The sequence below is a fragment of the Brachyistius frenatus genome, unplaced genomic scaffold (assembly GCF_029030835.1).
Source record: "Brachyistius frenatus isolate BFR_SWC_R1_liver_20210118 unplaced genomic scaffold, ASM2903083v1 Contig_471, whole genome shotgun sequence".
In the NCBI taxonomy this organism is placed as follows: domain Eukaryota; kingdom Metazoa; phylum Chordata; class Actinopteri; family Embiotocidae; genus Brachyistius; species Brachyistius frenatus.
The window spans coordinates 53,385-70,623 of record NW_027211070.1 but is presented as its reverse complement, the minus strand read 5'-3'; the positions used below and the strand labels follow the sequence as shown (position 1 = coordinate 70,623).

The 17,239-nt window shown below is 41.5% G+C and overlaps 1 protein-coding gene across 1 annotated transcript; it reads right to left on the bottom strand.

The window, feature by feature from the left end:
- Nucleotides 1-7,222: 7,222 nt before the first annotated feature.
- Nucleotides 7,223-10,683, bottom strand: LOC138614221 (arg8-vasotocin receptor-like). Its single transcript, XM_069687521.1, has 2 exons — nucleotides 9,517-10,683; nucleotides 7,223-7,530 (listed from the first exon to the last, which is right to left on the bottom strand). The coding sequence occupies exons 1-2, from the start codon at nucleotides 10,484-10,486 to the stop codon at nucleotides 7,259-7,261; spliced, it is 1,242 nt and encodes a 413-aa protein (XP_069543622.1). The 5' UTR covers nucleotides 10,487-10,683; the 3' UTR covers nucleotides 7,223-7,258.
- Between the last annotated feature and the right edge of the window lie 6,556 nt (nucleotides 10,684-17,239).

Below are 17,239 nucleotides of genomic sequence, written 5' to 3'. Positions count from 1 at the left end.
AGTTTGTTGCGTGCTATTTACAGTAAAATATCAGAATTTTGCTGACAAAATTTAAAAATGTTCTGATATTTCATTTAAAATAACTCAAAATTATCTGCTGCTAACTTTTGACTAAATGAAAGCAGTCGAAAACAAGAACTCTTTAAATATATTTTCCATATTTTTATGAAGTATTTTGTCACTACTAGATACCAAATCATTCACAAAGCTTTCTATCATAAAGTCTATTAACTGTTATGAGAGGAGTTTGTTTCAACAAGACGAGTTGGTTTAGTAACGAGCTCAAATGTGTTATAACAAAAATGTACCAGCTAATATTAGAAAAAACTAAAAATCTGTTTCCGACGATGTACATTAATATCAGCGGTACACGTAAGCATCATTGCTTTAGGCAAGATTTTCAAAATAAAAGGCACAACGTGACGAGTCGATTTTTCACGCCCAACACAAAGAAGAGCGTTAAATGTGTCACAAATACAGAGTTCAGGCTGACGGGAGTTCCTTCAGCTCTGGTAATAAATGAATGTTGGGAGAAATCAACATCGATATCAGGCTGGAATTCAATTCAAGTCTCATTTAAACGGCACTTATGTCCATTTTCTTCGAGGGGTCGTCCAGAATCGACAAAACCGATGTCTCTCCAGATCGTGTAGTTGTTCTCATCCAGACGTACTTTGTCAAAATTCCTGCCGTCACATGTAAAATATCTGCGTTAAATCCGGCGGTAAAAAAACCCCAAAAAACCACGTGAGTGAAACGGAGTACGTACGCCAGCAGCTCTCAGGAGAGATCGCTCATCGTCCTGCCCGGGAAATACCGCCGGTTGGTGCTGATGGAAACGACACACTGAGGCTGGAACGCCGCAATCAAATCCAGTCATTTACGTTTTGCGCGAACTTTAGACAAAAGCTTTCTGAAAAAACCAAATTGAAACAACATGATCGAAGCTGTTCCTCCGTCCCCGACTCACCTTGACGATGGAGCTTTCGGAAACCAAGTTCAGCGTCGCGAACGAGCCGAGCGAGACCAAAAATTCCAACTCTGTCTGGGATCACTCGAGGATGCTCCTTTACCACTTTGAACACCGTCTGTGCAGAGGAAGATACCAGCAAATTAAATATTAATTACAAATGTAAAAAAAAAAAAAAACTTAAAAAAAAAAAAATTGTTATTCAAAAAACTACAAAAAAAAAAAAAAAAAAAAAATATATATATCACACAAACTTCAAAGTAGCTGCACGCCGTATCGGCCGACTTCATCTCGCCGGGTGTGAAGTACTCCAGCGCCAGCGAGGCGTAACCGTGAGAGACATGGCTGAGAGGAGGTTGTGAAAAAGATGACGAGTGTTTTCTTTATTAAGAAGGAAAAAAAAGTGACCAACATAACATCTTTGGTTTCTAAAAGACAAAATGGCCCTACTTTTTATTTTTTTAAAGACAGTAAAAAACAGCAAAGGGATGGAAAATGTTTACAAATTGACATTCGGTGGTGCAGTTGCCCCGTTTCACCACCAGAGAGCAGCGTCCGCCACGTAATTCCTCGCAGCGTTTTGTCCTCTGTAATTCTAAATCAACATTTATTAATAGTTTAAATTCCTCCCTGTTTTTTGTTTTATTATTATTATTATTATTATTATTGTGTTTTGAATAAATTGACCCTTTAAATCATCCTGCTATCATTTTGCTTTATGTGTTCTAACAGTAAAAAAAATAAAAATACAAGCTCTTCTTCTGTTGTGTTTTTCGTGACTCTCGTGTATACATCGGCTACACTGCGATTCACCGCTAAAACTTTTTACAGTACGTAGTTTCTGTTCAGAATATGATGATTGTTAAGTGGAATTTATTTGGACGGGTGGTCGCAGCCTCGTTCACTTTTCTGTCTCAGCAGGAACACTGATGATATCTTTAATGGAAAAACATATGATGATGATTAAGTATCGTCCCTTCAGCGTTTAATGCACCTGTAAATTTGTTCCTGTTGTCGTTTCCGTCTGAAAACGTTACGATCCATCCGACACGGCGTACATCTCATAATCCTCCCTCACAGGAATATCAAGATATCAAGCATTTGTAAATTTGGCAGGAAAAGAAAGGAAGGACATATTTTTACAACTTTTTCCATCACCGGAGTCGATTATTTTAGTTTATGTTACTTTTATCCATTTTAACAGATGAACTCAAAACGGTCCAAAAATAAGAAAACGCTGAACACACTAAATGGGAAGGGGGCGGAGCCAATGACGTAAAGAGCTTTCAAATTTGAAGCGTCTGAGGAAGTCGTTTCCTGAACACCCCATAGAAGTGTTTGTTTTTCAGAAGAATCAGTGCGTTTATAAATTAAGTTAATTATGTAATTAATTATCTGTATTTTTGCAGATGTAACGTGAAAGAATTCATCCGGTCGGTTTTAATTAATTGTCCGACGGAGAGTACAAACAGTCCAAGTGGAAAGATGTTCACATAATCTGATCAGAACGAAGTCGGACGCATCCTGTGTGGGCGCCCAAAAAAAAAAGGCTCATTCTGGAGCTTCATTTAGGATCTTCATCATCAGCTTCATCAGTTCAATACAGGTTAAAGGTCAAAAGGTGAAGATCAGTTATTTCCAGTATTGTTATATAAATTAAAAGCCAGATTAAAGCTCGTTGGCATACTAACATTTGCTGAATAGCAAATAAACAAAATAAAATGATATATTAAACTAGACACAAAATGTTTTTGCTTCACAGACAAATAAAACTGCTTTTTATTTCCCTGTAATTGACAGGGTGCTTACATGCTAATTTCGTAGACCTTTTTACTTTGGATATTTGAGTACCTTTAATATCCTGTTTTAGATCAAATCTGTGGAAATGAAAGAAACCTGTAAAGTATCTGGTGACGACATCCTATCAGCCCTTTTTCTTTTTTTTTTTTTTCTTTTCCAGTCAAACATTAAAAGCTCCTGCAGTTCGTCAGAAAGCAGCCGAAACTACTCCGGCTTTAATCATGAAAAGTGCTCCTTGTAAAAAAAATAAATCAAAAAGGAAGCTGGCCGCATTCATCTGCGCTTCCTGTCTGTAACAATGCACTTCCTCCCGCCGCGTCGCCGCATTCAGCTCTTTGATAAAACGACAATGTGATTGATTTGGAATTGAAATTCCTTTCGTAGGAAACGACGGTGAACAAAAGCCTTTAGTCACTCGTAGAAGTTATGATTTAAAGCAGGGGTGTCAAACATACGGCCCGCGGGCCGGATCCGGCCCGCCAGGGAGTCCGGCTCGGCCCGCCGGATGACTTTGCTAAGTGTGAAAATTACAGAAAGACATAAATTGCATTTCTATGAGAATATGGAGGTTTATGAGTACAAACGTTTTGTTATTTTTTTTTAATCGATCCAGTAATTGCTTCAAAAACAGCGTAAATGCGACGTCTGCTCCGGAGGAAGAAGCGCTCGGTGCCGGGGAATCTGCAGAGGAGAGCCGGGCTGAGAAACAGTCGGCTGACGTCGGAGTTTTTGCTCTTTATGTTTCTAGTTTAATGTAGAAAGACCTTAAAACACGGTTTATCATCCAAAAACCTTCACCAACGATTTAAACAGAGAAATATTGTCGTTATTATGCTACGATTTTACTGGTCTGACCCACTTGAGATCAAAGTATGTGGCCCCTTAACTAAAATGAGTTTGACACCCCTGGTTTAAAGGGTTTTACAGGATTTGTTGTGTGTGAACGGCTGCACTCAATTATTCTTAATAAAATAAATATATATAGGTATTGAAATAAGAGTGTCTGTACTCACGAGTGAATATTATATTCTCACCTTTTTACTGAAAAGAAAATATCTGGATGTTGTAATCACCAACATTTTAAATAAAAACTGTAATTTACGAACATTTGTTTGCTCTCAAACTAACTGACCCCAGTTGACTCGTACCTTGTGTGGTGATCACATAGAAACAGAAGTTGTTGTCGAGGTCGGTTGAGTCAGAAAAGCAGGAGCTGCTTTGGTGCTAACGCCAGCGCAGGCTAACCGGCTGGTCCATGTCCAGACAGGCAGGTAACATGTGAGAGGGAGACAGGTGGATGTCCAGAGGAGGCTGATTGGTGGATTGGGAGCAGGTGAGGTGGTGGACAGCTGAGTGGGGTGCACACCGAGGACCTCTGGTGGACGGAGGGGGGAACACATGAGAAAAAAACAAGACCAGTTAGACTCTTGTAATTTTGCTGTTTTTCAAGAAGACTTGTATTTCCTGGGATCCTGGAGGGTGAAACGAGGACTTGGGGAACTAGTTGAACTTCAGGTTTGTGGAGCTGCTTTCCAACTACTAGAGTGCAGGAAATGATGAAATTCCCTTTCGTCAGCAGTTCGATTTCAGGTTCTCGGTTTTCCTGAAACAATAAAAGAAAAAATAATGAAATGAGTGATTGCAGCTTTTTTTTAAATTTATTTTTTATTTCTCTTTCCAGTTCAGACGCATCGAGAAAATAAAATCCCGTAGCTGTGTTTTTTAGTGGAAGGACACCAAAGCCTCAGCTTTAATATTTCCATTTAATTTCAGCCGTTTTCTTGGACGACGTTCAGGAGCAAACAGATGACTTCACTCAATTAAATCTCGTGAGTGGCTGCTGCACCTGTTGCATCATCGTCCTTATGTAAGATTCACAGGATTCAACGGCTGTTAAAAGAAATCATGCATGAATTTTTGTTTTGTTTTGTTTTATTCATAATAAAATTTGAATAATGGAAAAATACTTCGTCGTCAAAATAAGAGTCTGCAGCCCCCGATAAGACATCATCAATATTATTATAATACCAATGTACAAAGTGAAAGGTGATTGTTTAATATGGTGAAATATGGAAAGATAATGAAGGTGAAAAAGGGCGGGGTGGTAAGTTGTCGAATTTACTGAATTAGCAAATACGTTTTTCTTTGTAATTTAAATGTTTCTGAATATTTTTTTCCAACGGCTTCATTTCTGTAATTTTGCTAATGTCACCCGGCTGCTCGAACCCGTCCACGTTGCCGTTGCCCGGCAACAGCGTTGTGACGACTTACCCTCCTGAACGCTGAGCGCACCGTACGGACGACTTCTCACGTCGTAGCTCGAAATGGACAAATTCCCGGATCGCAACCAACAGAAAGCAGTCAAACATCACACGAGGATACAAGGAACACGTTTTATCGTCCTTTACAACATGTGCAACATATATTAGAACAACATATAGAAGATAGAATACATTACGTTGGTCAAATATTCTCAACATCAACAACAAAACGCCTGGAAATGAGTCTCGACGAGCCGAAGCTGCTTCATTAACTAAACGCCAACCGGACACGATAAAGAAAACACGTTCACAAGGTTTAATATTACGTATACTGAACAAAGTGCACTTTTAAATACCATTAACATACACTGAATATTAAACTTTTAAGAGCACATTAACTTTAATATGATTTATATAAAGGGAGTTCAAATATTTACACCTCCAGACTTTAAAATTACAAATACAATTTATAACATAGTACTCCGACAAAGTTAATTAGAGTTCAACTGTTCAAATTTTAACACCTCTCACTAAATATTTCCTGGTTTTCGTTGTCTTTTAACAGTAAACTGAATTTGAACACGTAAATATATATTCCACAAATTTCTGACATTTTATGGACCAAACAATGAATCAATAATTAATCAAAAAAGTACCTTTGAAAAGTGCCATGACTCGTTTATCTACATTCATCTTTAACCCCTTCCTGCAGCGCCCCCTGGTGGATGGACGCCGACGTCCACGGTTTGTTTACACGTGAAATTAGTTGCTAATTAACCAGAACAAAAGTCTGTATCATGTAAATACAGATGTCAAAATTATTAACAGCTTTTAAGATACAAATATAGGAGATGGGAAAGTTTGAAGTGCTATTGTAACATTTTATTTTTACTATTTTTTTTATTTACTTTAAGTGTGTGTGTACATCAAAGACCATTTAAAGGCATCAAACATTGTTTTTCATCAATAAAAAAAGCATTTAATGACAGAGACTAAATTAAATGTAAATAAAATGTTTAATTAAATAATAAAAGTTACTTTTTTCCAAATAACTTGCGTTTTAAATGTCCTAGATTTTCTTTCAGATAAATAAATTAAATAATTTATGCTCATACGTTGGATGGTACAAGCGTCTTCTTCAATTTAAGCCGTTAACGACAGTTTTTGATCGTTAAATGGAGGCACGTAAACTCTCAAATATTCTGCTGCAGAAAAGGGTTAAATTTGAATAGTTTGACTTTGTGATGTTCCCAAGCAGAAACCACAAACCCTAATAAATCAGAGACCTGTAGGTGGCGTGCCACAGCAAAGTCAACCGCAGCAGAAAAACAAACAAAAAGAAAGCTGCAGTAACCGTGTTTTTGCCACCAGAGGGCAGCAGACGGCTGGAAACCAACGCAGTTACAGATTATTGATGGTTCGCGTTGGACCAGTTCGTGTTGGCAGTGGTCAGATAAAATCGCAATGTGCAAAAAGTAAAGACGCAAATCTTAAGTCTTCGGATCCAGCCGCCGCCACGAAGCAATTTCATACGTAAAAAGGGTGAAAAACGCTTCACTTTACGTCACAATAACGTTTATTTTATGTGCCTCTAAAAGCCAAATGTTGTGGATTCATCCACCGCTGAAAATAGTCCGAATGCACGATTTCTTCCTGTTTGTTCAAATCGACAGAAACCAGTTTTAGGAAAAAACATTGAAGAACTGAAACTGTTTCTGTAAAGATTTGCGTGTTTAGTCGGAAGCGTTTGGACCCCAAGAAAGTATTTTCGTTTTGGTCTTTTGTTTGCTACTAATACGAAGAACAAAGAATAAAACCAAACTTTATTCTTAAATTAAAGCTCGCAAACTCGCTTGAAACGTTTCAAAGTCCCGAATTTAAACACCTGCTGCTGTTTAAACTCCACACGGTGTGAAAACTCTCCAAACCAAATTAAGGGTGAATTTGACTCTCCCTGCAGAGTGTTCGGAGTTCAGGTGTCTGTTCGCCGGTACGAAGACATTTCGTACGTGGACATGAAATCCAGATGTTTCCACGGATGCTGACGTTTAAATCACAGCAGACAGAAAAAGCATCGGGCAACTTTTCCACTCCGGAATCGGACCAAAGAAAACAAATGGGAGGTGTGACCGCACCCTCCAGGTGAGATCATACCTTCCCTCGCTGCCGCCAGCTCGGCGCATGAAAACACACACAAACACACTCGGGGAGTTTTGCTTGGCGGCGGTCAGGACACGGACGGGATCGGCGGGCCGTTCCTGAGTTCCCTGAAGGGCTCGGAGAGCCGCGGACCCTGCAGGCGCGACAGCAGCGTGGTGCGCCGGATGCTGCTGTCCGAGTCCTGGTGCCGGAACCGGCCGCGCAGCCGCCGGCAGCACGGCAGGCTGTCGGCGAAGTCGGACAGCAGGTGGCCGCTGAAGATCATGTAGATCCACGGGTTGCAGCAGCTGTTGAGGCTGGCCAGCAGGGCGGACAGCGTCACGGCGGCGTTCTCCGAGTCTGCGGACGGAACAAAGAAGGGAAAGATTTACGAGGCTCAAGCCGAGGTGTCCACGGCCGATCCGAGGTGTCCTCGGCCGATCCGAGGTGTCCACGGCCGATCCGAGGTGTTTACCGCGCCGCTCTCCGGGAGACGAGTCGACGACCCGCCGGCTGGACGGCGACGCTGATACGACGCCGGTTTTATTCACGCGGCTTTTTCTTCTGGCTTTTTTTTCATCACACTTTCATTTCATTCAAGTTATGAAAACTTGCTGGTGTACATGTGGAGAGTTTCAAAGCCCTTTGAACTATTTCAGAGGAATCTTAGAGGAAATGATTTTTATACAGTTTATTTCATTTTGCATTCCACATCAGGGTTTTTTGTTTTTTTTATAAATAGCGAGACAAAATTCATTTGTCCTTTGATTATTTTCCCACATCATTTATTTTTCCTCCTTCCACATTCGTGTTTTCTAACGTAGAAAGATGGAACATTGAGATTTTTTGTTTTCTTTTTAAGTTAGCGCCCCCTGCAGGTAGAAACAAGCTGCTGAAAGACGAACCCTCAAGAACTGTGAAAAATGGTTCTGATCCAGAAGTGTCTTCAGCTGCAATACCAGCGAGTGCCACTAGAGGTCGGCTCCAAAAAGCCTCCGGCTCCATAGACTCCCATTCAACTTCTCTCATCAAATCCAAAGTGAATAAAATGTGTCCATCAGTTATCTCGGTGTTGTTAGCTAAAGTCACTCCTTCTTCTTAGTTTTCTGGAGGTCCATCTGAAAATAATCCCTCATTCATTAGAAAAGAAGATTCAAGAAGACCTGGTTTTGGGGGCGTGTCTGTTTGATTGACAGGCCTGTGGTGCAGCTATAGGTGGGCGGGGCTTAGTATCCTCCGACTCCTCCCCAGCTCATCCAAAATATGCTTCGTTTATGTATCTCGATGACGCTTCCCTTCAGAGGACGGAGGTGTTTATTTGCGCGCTTTGTATAAAAGAAGTTGAGTTATTCAAGTAGGAACATTATAAACATCGTCTCGCTGCACTGAGTGCTGACGTCTGGATTATTATTTAAATGTATAAATGTGCAGGTCGCACAGCAAAAAAGGGAAAATATTCCAATTTCAAACTGATTAAAAAACTCTGACATATCTTTTAATATATCTTTGATGAAAGCTCACACGTGTGCAGAGCGGTGCGATGAAGGCGAAGATATGAATCTTATTCCGCCGCTCGCCCACCTGGAGAGTTTCATCACGCAGAGATTCATCCCGAAGGTTTCCTCATCCTCCGCCGACCCGAGAAAACACTCCGAACTTATCGAAGGGAAGGTTAGAGCCGAATATTAAAAAAAGAACAGGTGGAAAACATTTGTATGTGTGTGTGTGTGTGTGTGTGTGTGTGTGTGTGTGTGTGTGATTCAAACACGTGAAGCAGTTTCTCAGTGAAACTTTGATCCTCGACCTGTATTATTATTATTATTATGATTATTATTATTATGATTATTATTATTATTATTATTATTATGATTATTATGATTATTGTTATTATGATTATGATGATTATTGTTATTATGATTATTATGATCATCATAGATTTGAAGGAGTGTTCCATGTGTGCTGTTATCTCAGCGATCATTCGTGGTCGTTAACGGCTCCAAAAACTATTTCACTTTTTTTTATTAAAACATTTTGAGATCCAATTTGAATAAAGAAGCCGAATCGGAGCAGAAACTTCCTGCAGGATTTCCCTGCTGGTTTTTCTCTCAGTTTCCATCTTCAGCTACTTCCACACTCTTCAGTACATGTTGCTGAACTTGGAAGTATTTTCACTGTGTGGTGCTTTTACTGGAGTAAACAGCTCTTCCTCCTCTGAGGAGAAGTTAGAAGAGAAACAAGGAGCAGAGCTGGTGAACACGTGACCAGGAGCCCCAACAAATGGAATCTGTCCGATCAGATGTTTCAACGCTTCGGATTCATTGAACGTCATTTAACCAGCAGACTCACCGTCCCAGGAGAAGGTGTCGTCCCACACCGACCACATCTGCACGGTGAAGAACGGCGCCCAGCACACCACGTACGCCACCACGATCACGAAGGTCATCTTGACGGTGCGTAATTTGGCGCGCGAGATGGTGCTGACGCTGCTCACCGAGCTCCGGCCCAGGATCCCGTTCTTGGCTATCTCGGCCACGGCGCACCCGGTCTTCCTGCGGCGCGTCTTGTACTTGAGGTTCCTCCAGATGGCGCGGCAGATGAACCCGTAGCAGACCACGAGCACGACCACGGGCACGAGGAAGATGCCGGCGGTGATCCAGGTGATGTAGGCGCGCAGCCCCCACGGCTCCACGAAGTGGCCCCAGCAGTCGTAGACGGCCGAGCCGGGGCGCACCTCGCTCAGGGAGAAGATGAAGTACTGCGGGGTGCTGAGCGCGAGGCTGCACGCCCACGTGGAGCCGATCATGATGTAGGCGCGCTGCGTGGGCTGCTGCAGCGTCTGCAGCGGGTGGCAGATGGCGATGTAGCGGTCAAAGGTCATCATGACCATCATGTAGGCGGAGGCGAACATGCCGAGCACCTGCAGGTGCTTCACGATGCGGCACAGGAAGTCCGGGCCGTAGAAGCGGAAGGTGATCTCCCAGCAGAGCTGCGGCAGCACCTGGAAGAAGGCCACCACCAGGTCCGCGAGGCTCAGGTGCTTTATGAACAGGTGCATGCGCGACGGTTTCCGCCGCGTCCGGTACATGGCCAGCAGCACGCTCAGGTTCCCCACCACCGCCGCGAGGAACGCCAGGCTCAGCACGGTGATCTCGATCTTGGCCACATCCTCGTTGCGTCCGAACAGGTCGGTGTCGTTGCTCCTCGCGCTGATGTTCCCGGCGGCGGCGGCTCCGGTCTCCGGCTGCCGCGTCAGGTTGAACTCCTCGGTGCAGTTGTGGCGCGTGATGTTGCACGAGTTCTCCGAGGGGAAGAGCATGGTGGCCCGCTTCACCTTCCAGGCGCGCGCGGAGGTGCCTGCCCGCCTTCCTGTGCGTAACCGTCCGCAGCGGGGAGTGTGTCGGTGAGACCGCCCGGTGGTTCCCACATGGACGGGATGATCACAAAAGAGGAAAAACTCCCCAAAAAATCACAAACCAAATCAAAAAGATCCAGATGTGGTTTTCCTCCTTTGCGCACAAACTCCCCCGATGAAAACCTCACGAGCTTCGCTGCAGACCTGTTATAAAGGCTCGTGCTCAGAGTCCAGCCCCCCCCAACACTCACACACACACACACACACACACACACACACACACACACACACACACACACACACACACACACACACACACACACACACACACACACACACACACACACACACACACACACACACACACACACACACACACACACACACACACACACACATAAAGTGGAGCCTGCTGGTCAGAATTAATGATTGACAATTAAACATGTTGAAGACGAACAATAAAAAACAATATAATATAATAATCATGTATATATGGTTTCATTTTCAAGTTTTGAAAATTTGAGGTTTATTTAAATGTCAAAATATCATTTTGTCATTTAAATTTCAGTTTTCAGTTCTATTTTCTGACTTTTTACCTTAAAGACTTATATGAAATAAATGTAATAATATTTATACATTAATCTTTAAAGCGTGAATAAAAAAACAACAATTTCCAACCTTATTATTAAGTGAGTGAACCATTAAAGACTGTTGATTTTATTGTCTTTAATCAATAAATATCTTTTTATTTTTTATGGTGTATGAATTTAAAAAAATTTAACGTTTTTTTACAGACAATTTCTGTATTTGATGTCCTATATTTTCATGAAGATTAATACAGTAAGTAATTTATGCTTTTACATTTAATAATACAAGTTTCCTCTTTGATTTAATCTGTCACATCATCATCTTCTTCGTCATCTTCATCACTGTTTACCAGAGAAAAACTCCTGAATTAAACCTGATTAGCTTCTGATTTCTTTTTATTGTGACCAGACATGCAGCTGTGTTTGATGGAGGGAGTCTGTGCCACATTAATGTGTTTATGTGCAGACAACCTGATCACCTCAGAGGGGGCGGGGCTTGTTTTTTCTGTAATGAGAACAAAGGAGGAAGTGAGAAACTCCTGCAGGCGGATACCGAAAAAAACAAAAGCGTCTCTCAAGTGGGCGGGGCTCCATTTTAGGTCACATTCAGACCATCAGCTGAATATAAAAGAGTTCGTAGCTTCTGGCTCTAAATAAAATGGTTCTGATCCAGAAGTGTCTTCAGCTGCAATACCAGCGAGTGCCACTAGAGGTCGTCTCCAAAAAGCCTCCGGCTCCATAGACTCCCATTCAACTTCTCTCATCAAATCCAAAGTGAATAAAATGTGTCCATCAGTTATCTCGGTGTTGTTAGCTAAAGTCACTCCTTCTTATTAGTTTTCTGGAGGTCCATCTGAAAATAATCCCTCATTCATTAGAAAAGAAGATTCAAGAAGACCTGTTTTTGGGGGCGTGTCTGTTTGATTGACAGGCCTGTGGTGCAGTCAGGTTACAGCTATCGGTGGGCGGGACGTAGTATCGTCAGGTTTCCGATCAGATCAGTCAGATCCACCTACTCCCCCCTCCCCCTCTCCAGCTCATCCAAATATGGTCACTTCCTGCTCCAAATCTCGTTTATTGTTGTCTGCTTTGAAATTAACGAACATTTTGCAGTTTTATGGAAAAACTTCAAAGACTTTCTGCACATCTTTCCGGACCAGGTTTTTGCTTCCCGAGAACCTTCCACCCTCCTCCTCCTTCAGCGGCCGCCTCCCCCCCGCCCCGCCTCCCCCCCCCCCCCGCCTCCTCTTTCTCGACTCTGCAGCCTTACAAGGCTACAACTTAGTATCTTAATGTTCAATCTATATGCACGACTGTGCCCGGCTGCGTTCTTCATGTTGGAGGCTGAACCAGCTGCCGATGCAGACGATTACATAATGTTGTGGTTTTAACAATGGTGGGTAATAGTCTGGTCTGATGGGGGGGGCTGTCTGGGGGGGGGGAGTTATGGATTTATTACACTGTGATTATGAAAGCTGTCACACGCTGGCACGCCGGCAGTGATACATAATCCAGGCTCGGTGTGCTACGCCGATAAGAGCTCAGATTTAACCATTTGAAAGGATGATGTCACCAAAGTAAAAAACATTTTTCTTTTCCAATTCAAACCAACATAAAACACCTGCATTAGATTTGAACTTCAAAGTAAACAGAGAATAAGAAAAAAAAAGAAAAATTACTTTAAAACTTTAAAAAGATGAAACAGCTGATGAGACCATTTATGAAGGTTTTTTTTTTAACTTCTCTATTTTCTCCGTTAAAGTTGTGGACAAATCGAACTCCGCCCACAAACTAAAGAAACTCTGGAGACTTTTTGGGGTTTAAAACCTGCCGGAAGCTTTAAATACGTCACCGACAACGATCGTCTCGTATTTATTGTATCACATCTTATCGTGCCGTGAATTTAGTGTATTTTGTTGCATCTTCTACTTTTTTATTGTTGTTTTTTTGGTCTACAGCGACAACAGATGCTAATTAGCTGCCAGCAAACTCTGCAGCAACTCCTTTTAATTGTCGTATTTCTTGTTAAAATCAACAACTCATTAAAATGAAATGACTTTTTGCATCTCTTCTCTCATCTGTTACTTCTGGTTGTTCGTTTGTGTGTCAGAAGCCAGTTTGCTTCTGTTTCTGGTTCTTTTTACATCTGTGTTAATTCTCCTTTTATTTCTTGTTATTAGTCTTTTTTTAATGCTGATTTTGTGTCTTTGCAGTCATTTTGTTTCAGTTTGGAGCAGTTCTGCATCAGTTTGTGCTCATTTGTAGTTGCTTGGCATCTAATTTTCAATGGTTTGTTTTCCCTTCAGTCTATTTTTTCGTCTCCTTGTAGTAAATGTGTCTCAGTTTGCAGTGTTTCATTCGTCTCTTGTTACTCGATACCATTTATCCATTGTGGTCAGTTTGACTGTTTCTGGTCTGTTTTTTGTGTCATCAAAGTTTTTTTTATTTTTCTTTCTTTCTGGTCATCCTGAGTTTAGTTTCTACTTATTTTTTGTGTCTTTGCAGTCGTTTTGCACCAAGAAATCATCTTTTCTAGTCTTTGTTTTTACATTTATTTGTCTTCATTTTGTGTTTACTTTTGCTCAATTTGTCATCAGTTTCCATTCTTTGTTGTCATTTTGCTTCCATTGGGATTTCAGAGCGGGCTTTACACTAAAACTAAGGTTGGCAGTTTCCACAGACTGAACCTCAGGTTGCTTTCAGGCCTGTTATTCCCACGTCAAGCGTCATCTTCGACTTCAGATCATCATTATAGTTTTGCACACTAACAATATGGCTGAATGATGATGACAAATAAACATCCGTCCGCATCTTTTTCCTCCTGCAGCTGAGTCCCGTATGGATCTCTGCAGGTGGTGACTCTTTAAAACATCATTAGTTCTGTTCCAGGAGTATTGGTTATTTTTTTTCTGCCACTGAGACTGTAAATAAATCCCAACTTATTGCCCTCTTGGGTTTAGTTCTTTACTGTACTTTAATTATCTATACATTATCCTGCTCAGTCCGCTGGGCTTCTCCATTATCTCCCCGGGTCCAGTTTGGGCAGTTCAATATACAGTAATTCAATACTGGAATAATAACAGACCGAGAGGCCGAGTGTGAGGAGCTACAGAGGAAACACGGCAGCGAGAACACAAAACCTTTAGACAGAAATCCAAAGATTCTACTGAGACGTTTTAGTCTGCAGTTTCCAGGAAATATATGTTCTGTTGATTTTGGTTATCTGATTAACTAGCAGTCAAAAAACAAACAATATGGCCTGCAGTATTTTGGAAGTAATGGTTTATTGACCGTATTTTTCAGGGTCTTGACTCATTTCTGAACAGGCCTGCAGGGCTCAGGCCCAGGGGCCCCCGGGTGGTCAGATGGGCCCCTAAATACTTTTTTTTTGAAGGACTACAGACAAAACCAAAGAGAACCAAAATGACCAACAAAGTGTTTAAAAAAAACCAAAAAAAAAACATAGAAATACAAAATGACAATATAGAGACTTGACCTTAAATTGACCTCAAAGAGACTCAAGTAACTGCATTGATGCAAAATACCTCCAAAAAGAGATTTCAAAAAGGACAGAGACTCAAAACAGTCCAAAAAGACTTAAAAAAAAAAAATCAGAAACACTCCCAACAACCACTTAATATTTTGAGCAAGTTTCATTCCAGCTGGAGGAAAGAAAATCCTGATGCACTGCTGCTACAGTACTGAAACAGTAGTGGTCTATATATGGCCAATAATGTTTCACTTAAAAAGGTTGCAACCCCAAAAGAAAAAAATATCAAATAAAAAGCCGCGGGATAACTATCAATAAAACTGCCAGAGAAACTCACGGCAGAGAAAACTGCTGCAGCAGTAACCCTAAAAGAAAATGTGACAAAAACAGCATCAATAAAGATTCAAAATGCTCACAGATTCAAATATTTACATTTTTTTTGGAAGAAGTGTACATTAAAGTTCCCTGTTGTCCACTACATGAAATCTACACCAAACTACCGCAACCACAAAAAGACGCAAAAAAAACCTATTAAGAGACTCAAAACAGCCAAAATGGAATAAAAAAAACCCACAAAAAGACTTAAAACAAACACATAGAGGCTCCGACTCAGACTTGGGAGTTCGAAACAAGATAAATATTTAAATATTTCCTCACACTGAAGTCCTGAATAAAGCGGAGACGCATCTCAACACATATAACCTCGTTTATAACTCTTTATTGTCACGGAGCTGAAACAAGCTGTTTTTGATAAATGTCCCTTTCAGAGGGACGTCAGATAAATGAAGTAAAAAACAAAAGACATCTTTCTTTAAAAAGAATACAAAAAAGACAGATTAAGTATGTAGACTCCCAAAAAGAAGACGATGAATGATCTCTAAATTGCTTAATGCTGCGTGGAGATGGTTTCGTACATTAACTGCGTTTCGCTGCAGTTTGTCGGTAAGAATTTGTTCCTCGGAGAGAAAAGTCGTCACCTCTCGGCGTTTTCTCTGCATGTTTGACTTCTCAGCGTGTCGCGTCCACAGGAGCTGGAAATAATGGAAAAGAGCTCTTCAGAAACGTGACACAACCTCGCACCGTTGTTCTCTGAAGTCCTGCAGATTCAATTCAAAGCCTCTTCACATTATTACACTCAAGAAATCTGTGTTTAGTATTTTTTTTTTTAAACTTCAGTTTCTAGTTTCACCTGCAAAACTCGTGATATTTTGGAAACAGCGGACTTCCGCCTTCCCGTTAATCTGGGAATATAAATCGGTGCGATGCGAGTTGGCAGCTGAGCAGGAAGTGAGGTTTGACGAGCTCCACGTGAGGACGTTTCATTGTGTGCAGTCGGTCGTGTCGAGAGGACGATGAGCGTTTCGCCTAATCAGACGTTTCACTGTGAAATCCGTCCAAACCGATCTGCTCTGATCTCCACAACATTAATCCGCTCCGTGGCTTTCACTCCGCCGCGGCCGACACTGACAGGAAGTTGAACCCGGTTCAGGTTTTTTCTTCTTTTTTTTTTACAGTCCACAACAGAATGATTTGGCCAATTAAATACAGGCAAGCTTGACGTGCCAGGAAAAAAAAACCTGTAAAGTGTCTTCAAGTCCGGGACGATAAGAAATGATGCAAGAAAACCACGAACCAATCACGTGTCGTCGTTCTGTACCTCCGACGATGAAACTTGCACTTTTAGTCGTTCTGTATCTTTTAATCTCATAATAGTTGTTTTCAGTCTGATTTTGGTTATTTTGCATCTGAATCTTGAGGCTTCGCGTCCCATTTCATTGTTTTGTGTCTAATTTCTGTTGTTGGCCCTCATGAACCTTTTGCTCTGCATGTGTTCAGTCATCCATCCACGTGGGTGTTTGTGGTCTAAATCGGTTTGTCCACCTGTCAGGGCTTTTCTTTTTTTTCAGCTTCATTCATCTAAACTGAGAAAATGAAATTAAAATCAATTGGAGTCCATGTTTGGAGGCTGATGATGATCCCGGGTTAATTAACACGGTGACAATTAGATTTAAGGAAGCAGATGAGGAGGCGGGAAACGAGCGGAGAGGACACGGACGGTGGGAAACTGTTGGACTTTGAAGTTAGTGAGTTCGTTGGAGGGACCGTCTGATGAATCGTGGGCAGCATTAAGAAAACGGATTCATCTGAATGTCGGCGAGAAAGTAAATCACGAGAGGGAATATCAGTAAGTCACGAGAGGAAATGTTTTCATGCTGAATCCTGGATGTTCTTGGCTGATAAAACAAGATTCATGTACGTAAATAACAACATTACTTTCCTGCAGAAGAATTCAAATAAAAGACAAAACAGAAGTAGCGTCAATAACAAATAGCTGAATGTCGTTCAAATGTGACGATACTGTATATTATTCAAGAATTAGCGACTAATGCACCAATTAATCAACACTGGATGAAACACGACTGGGACTCCATTAGCCCCCCCCCCCCCCCCTGTCACCCCAGGGTAATAATTACAGCCCCAATCACCTGCCGTGTTTCTGTGAACTCGTCCTCGTACTTTAAAGCGGATCTCTCGGGTTCATTTGATTTTTTTTTCTGTTTGTTCTTTTGCAGAAGCACAATGAGGGAAAAAAAACCTTCTGCTGTCATCTGACAGATGGAAACATGCCATGTGACGTGT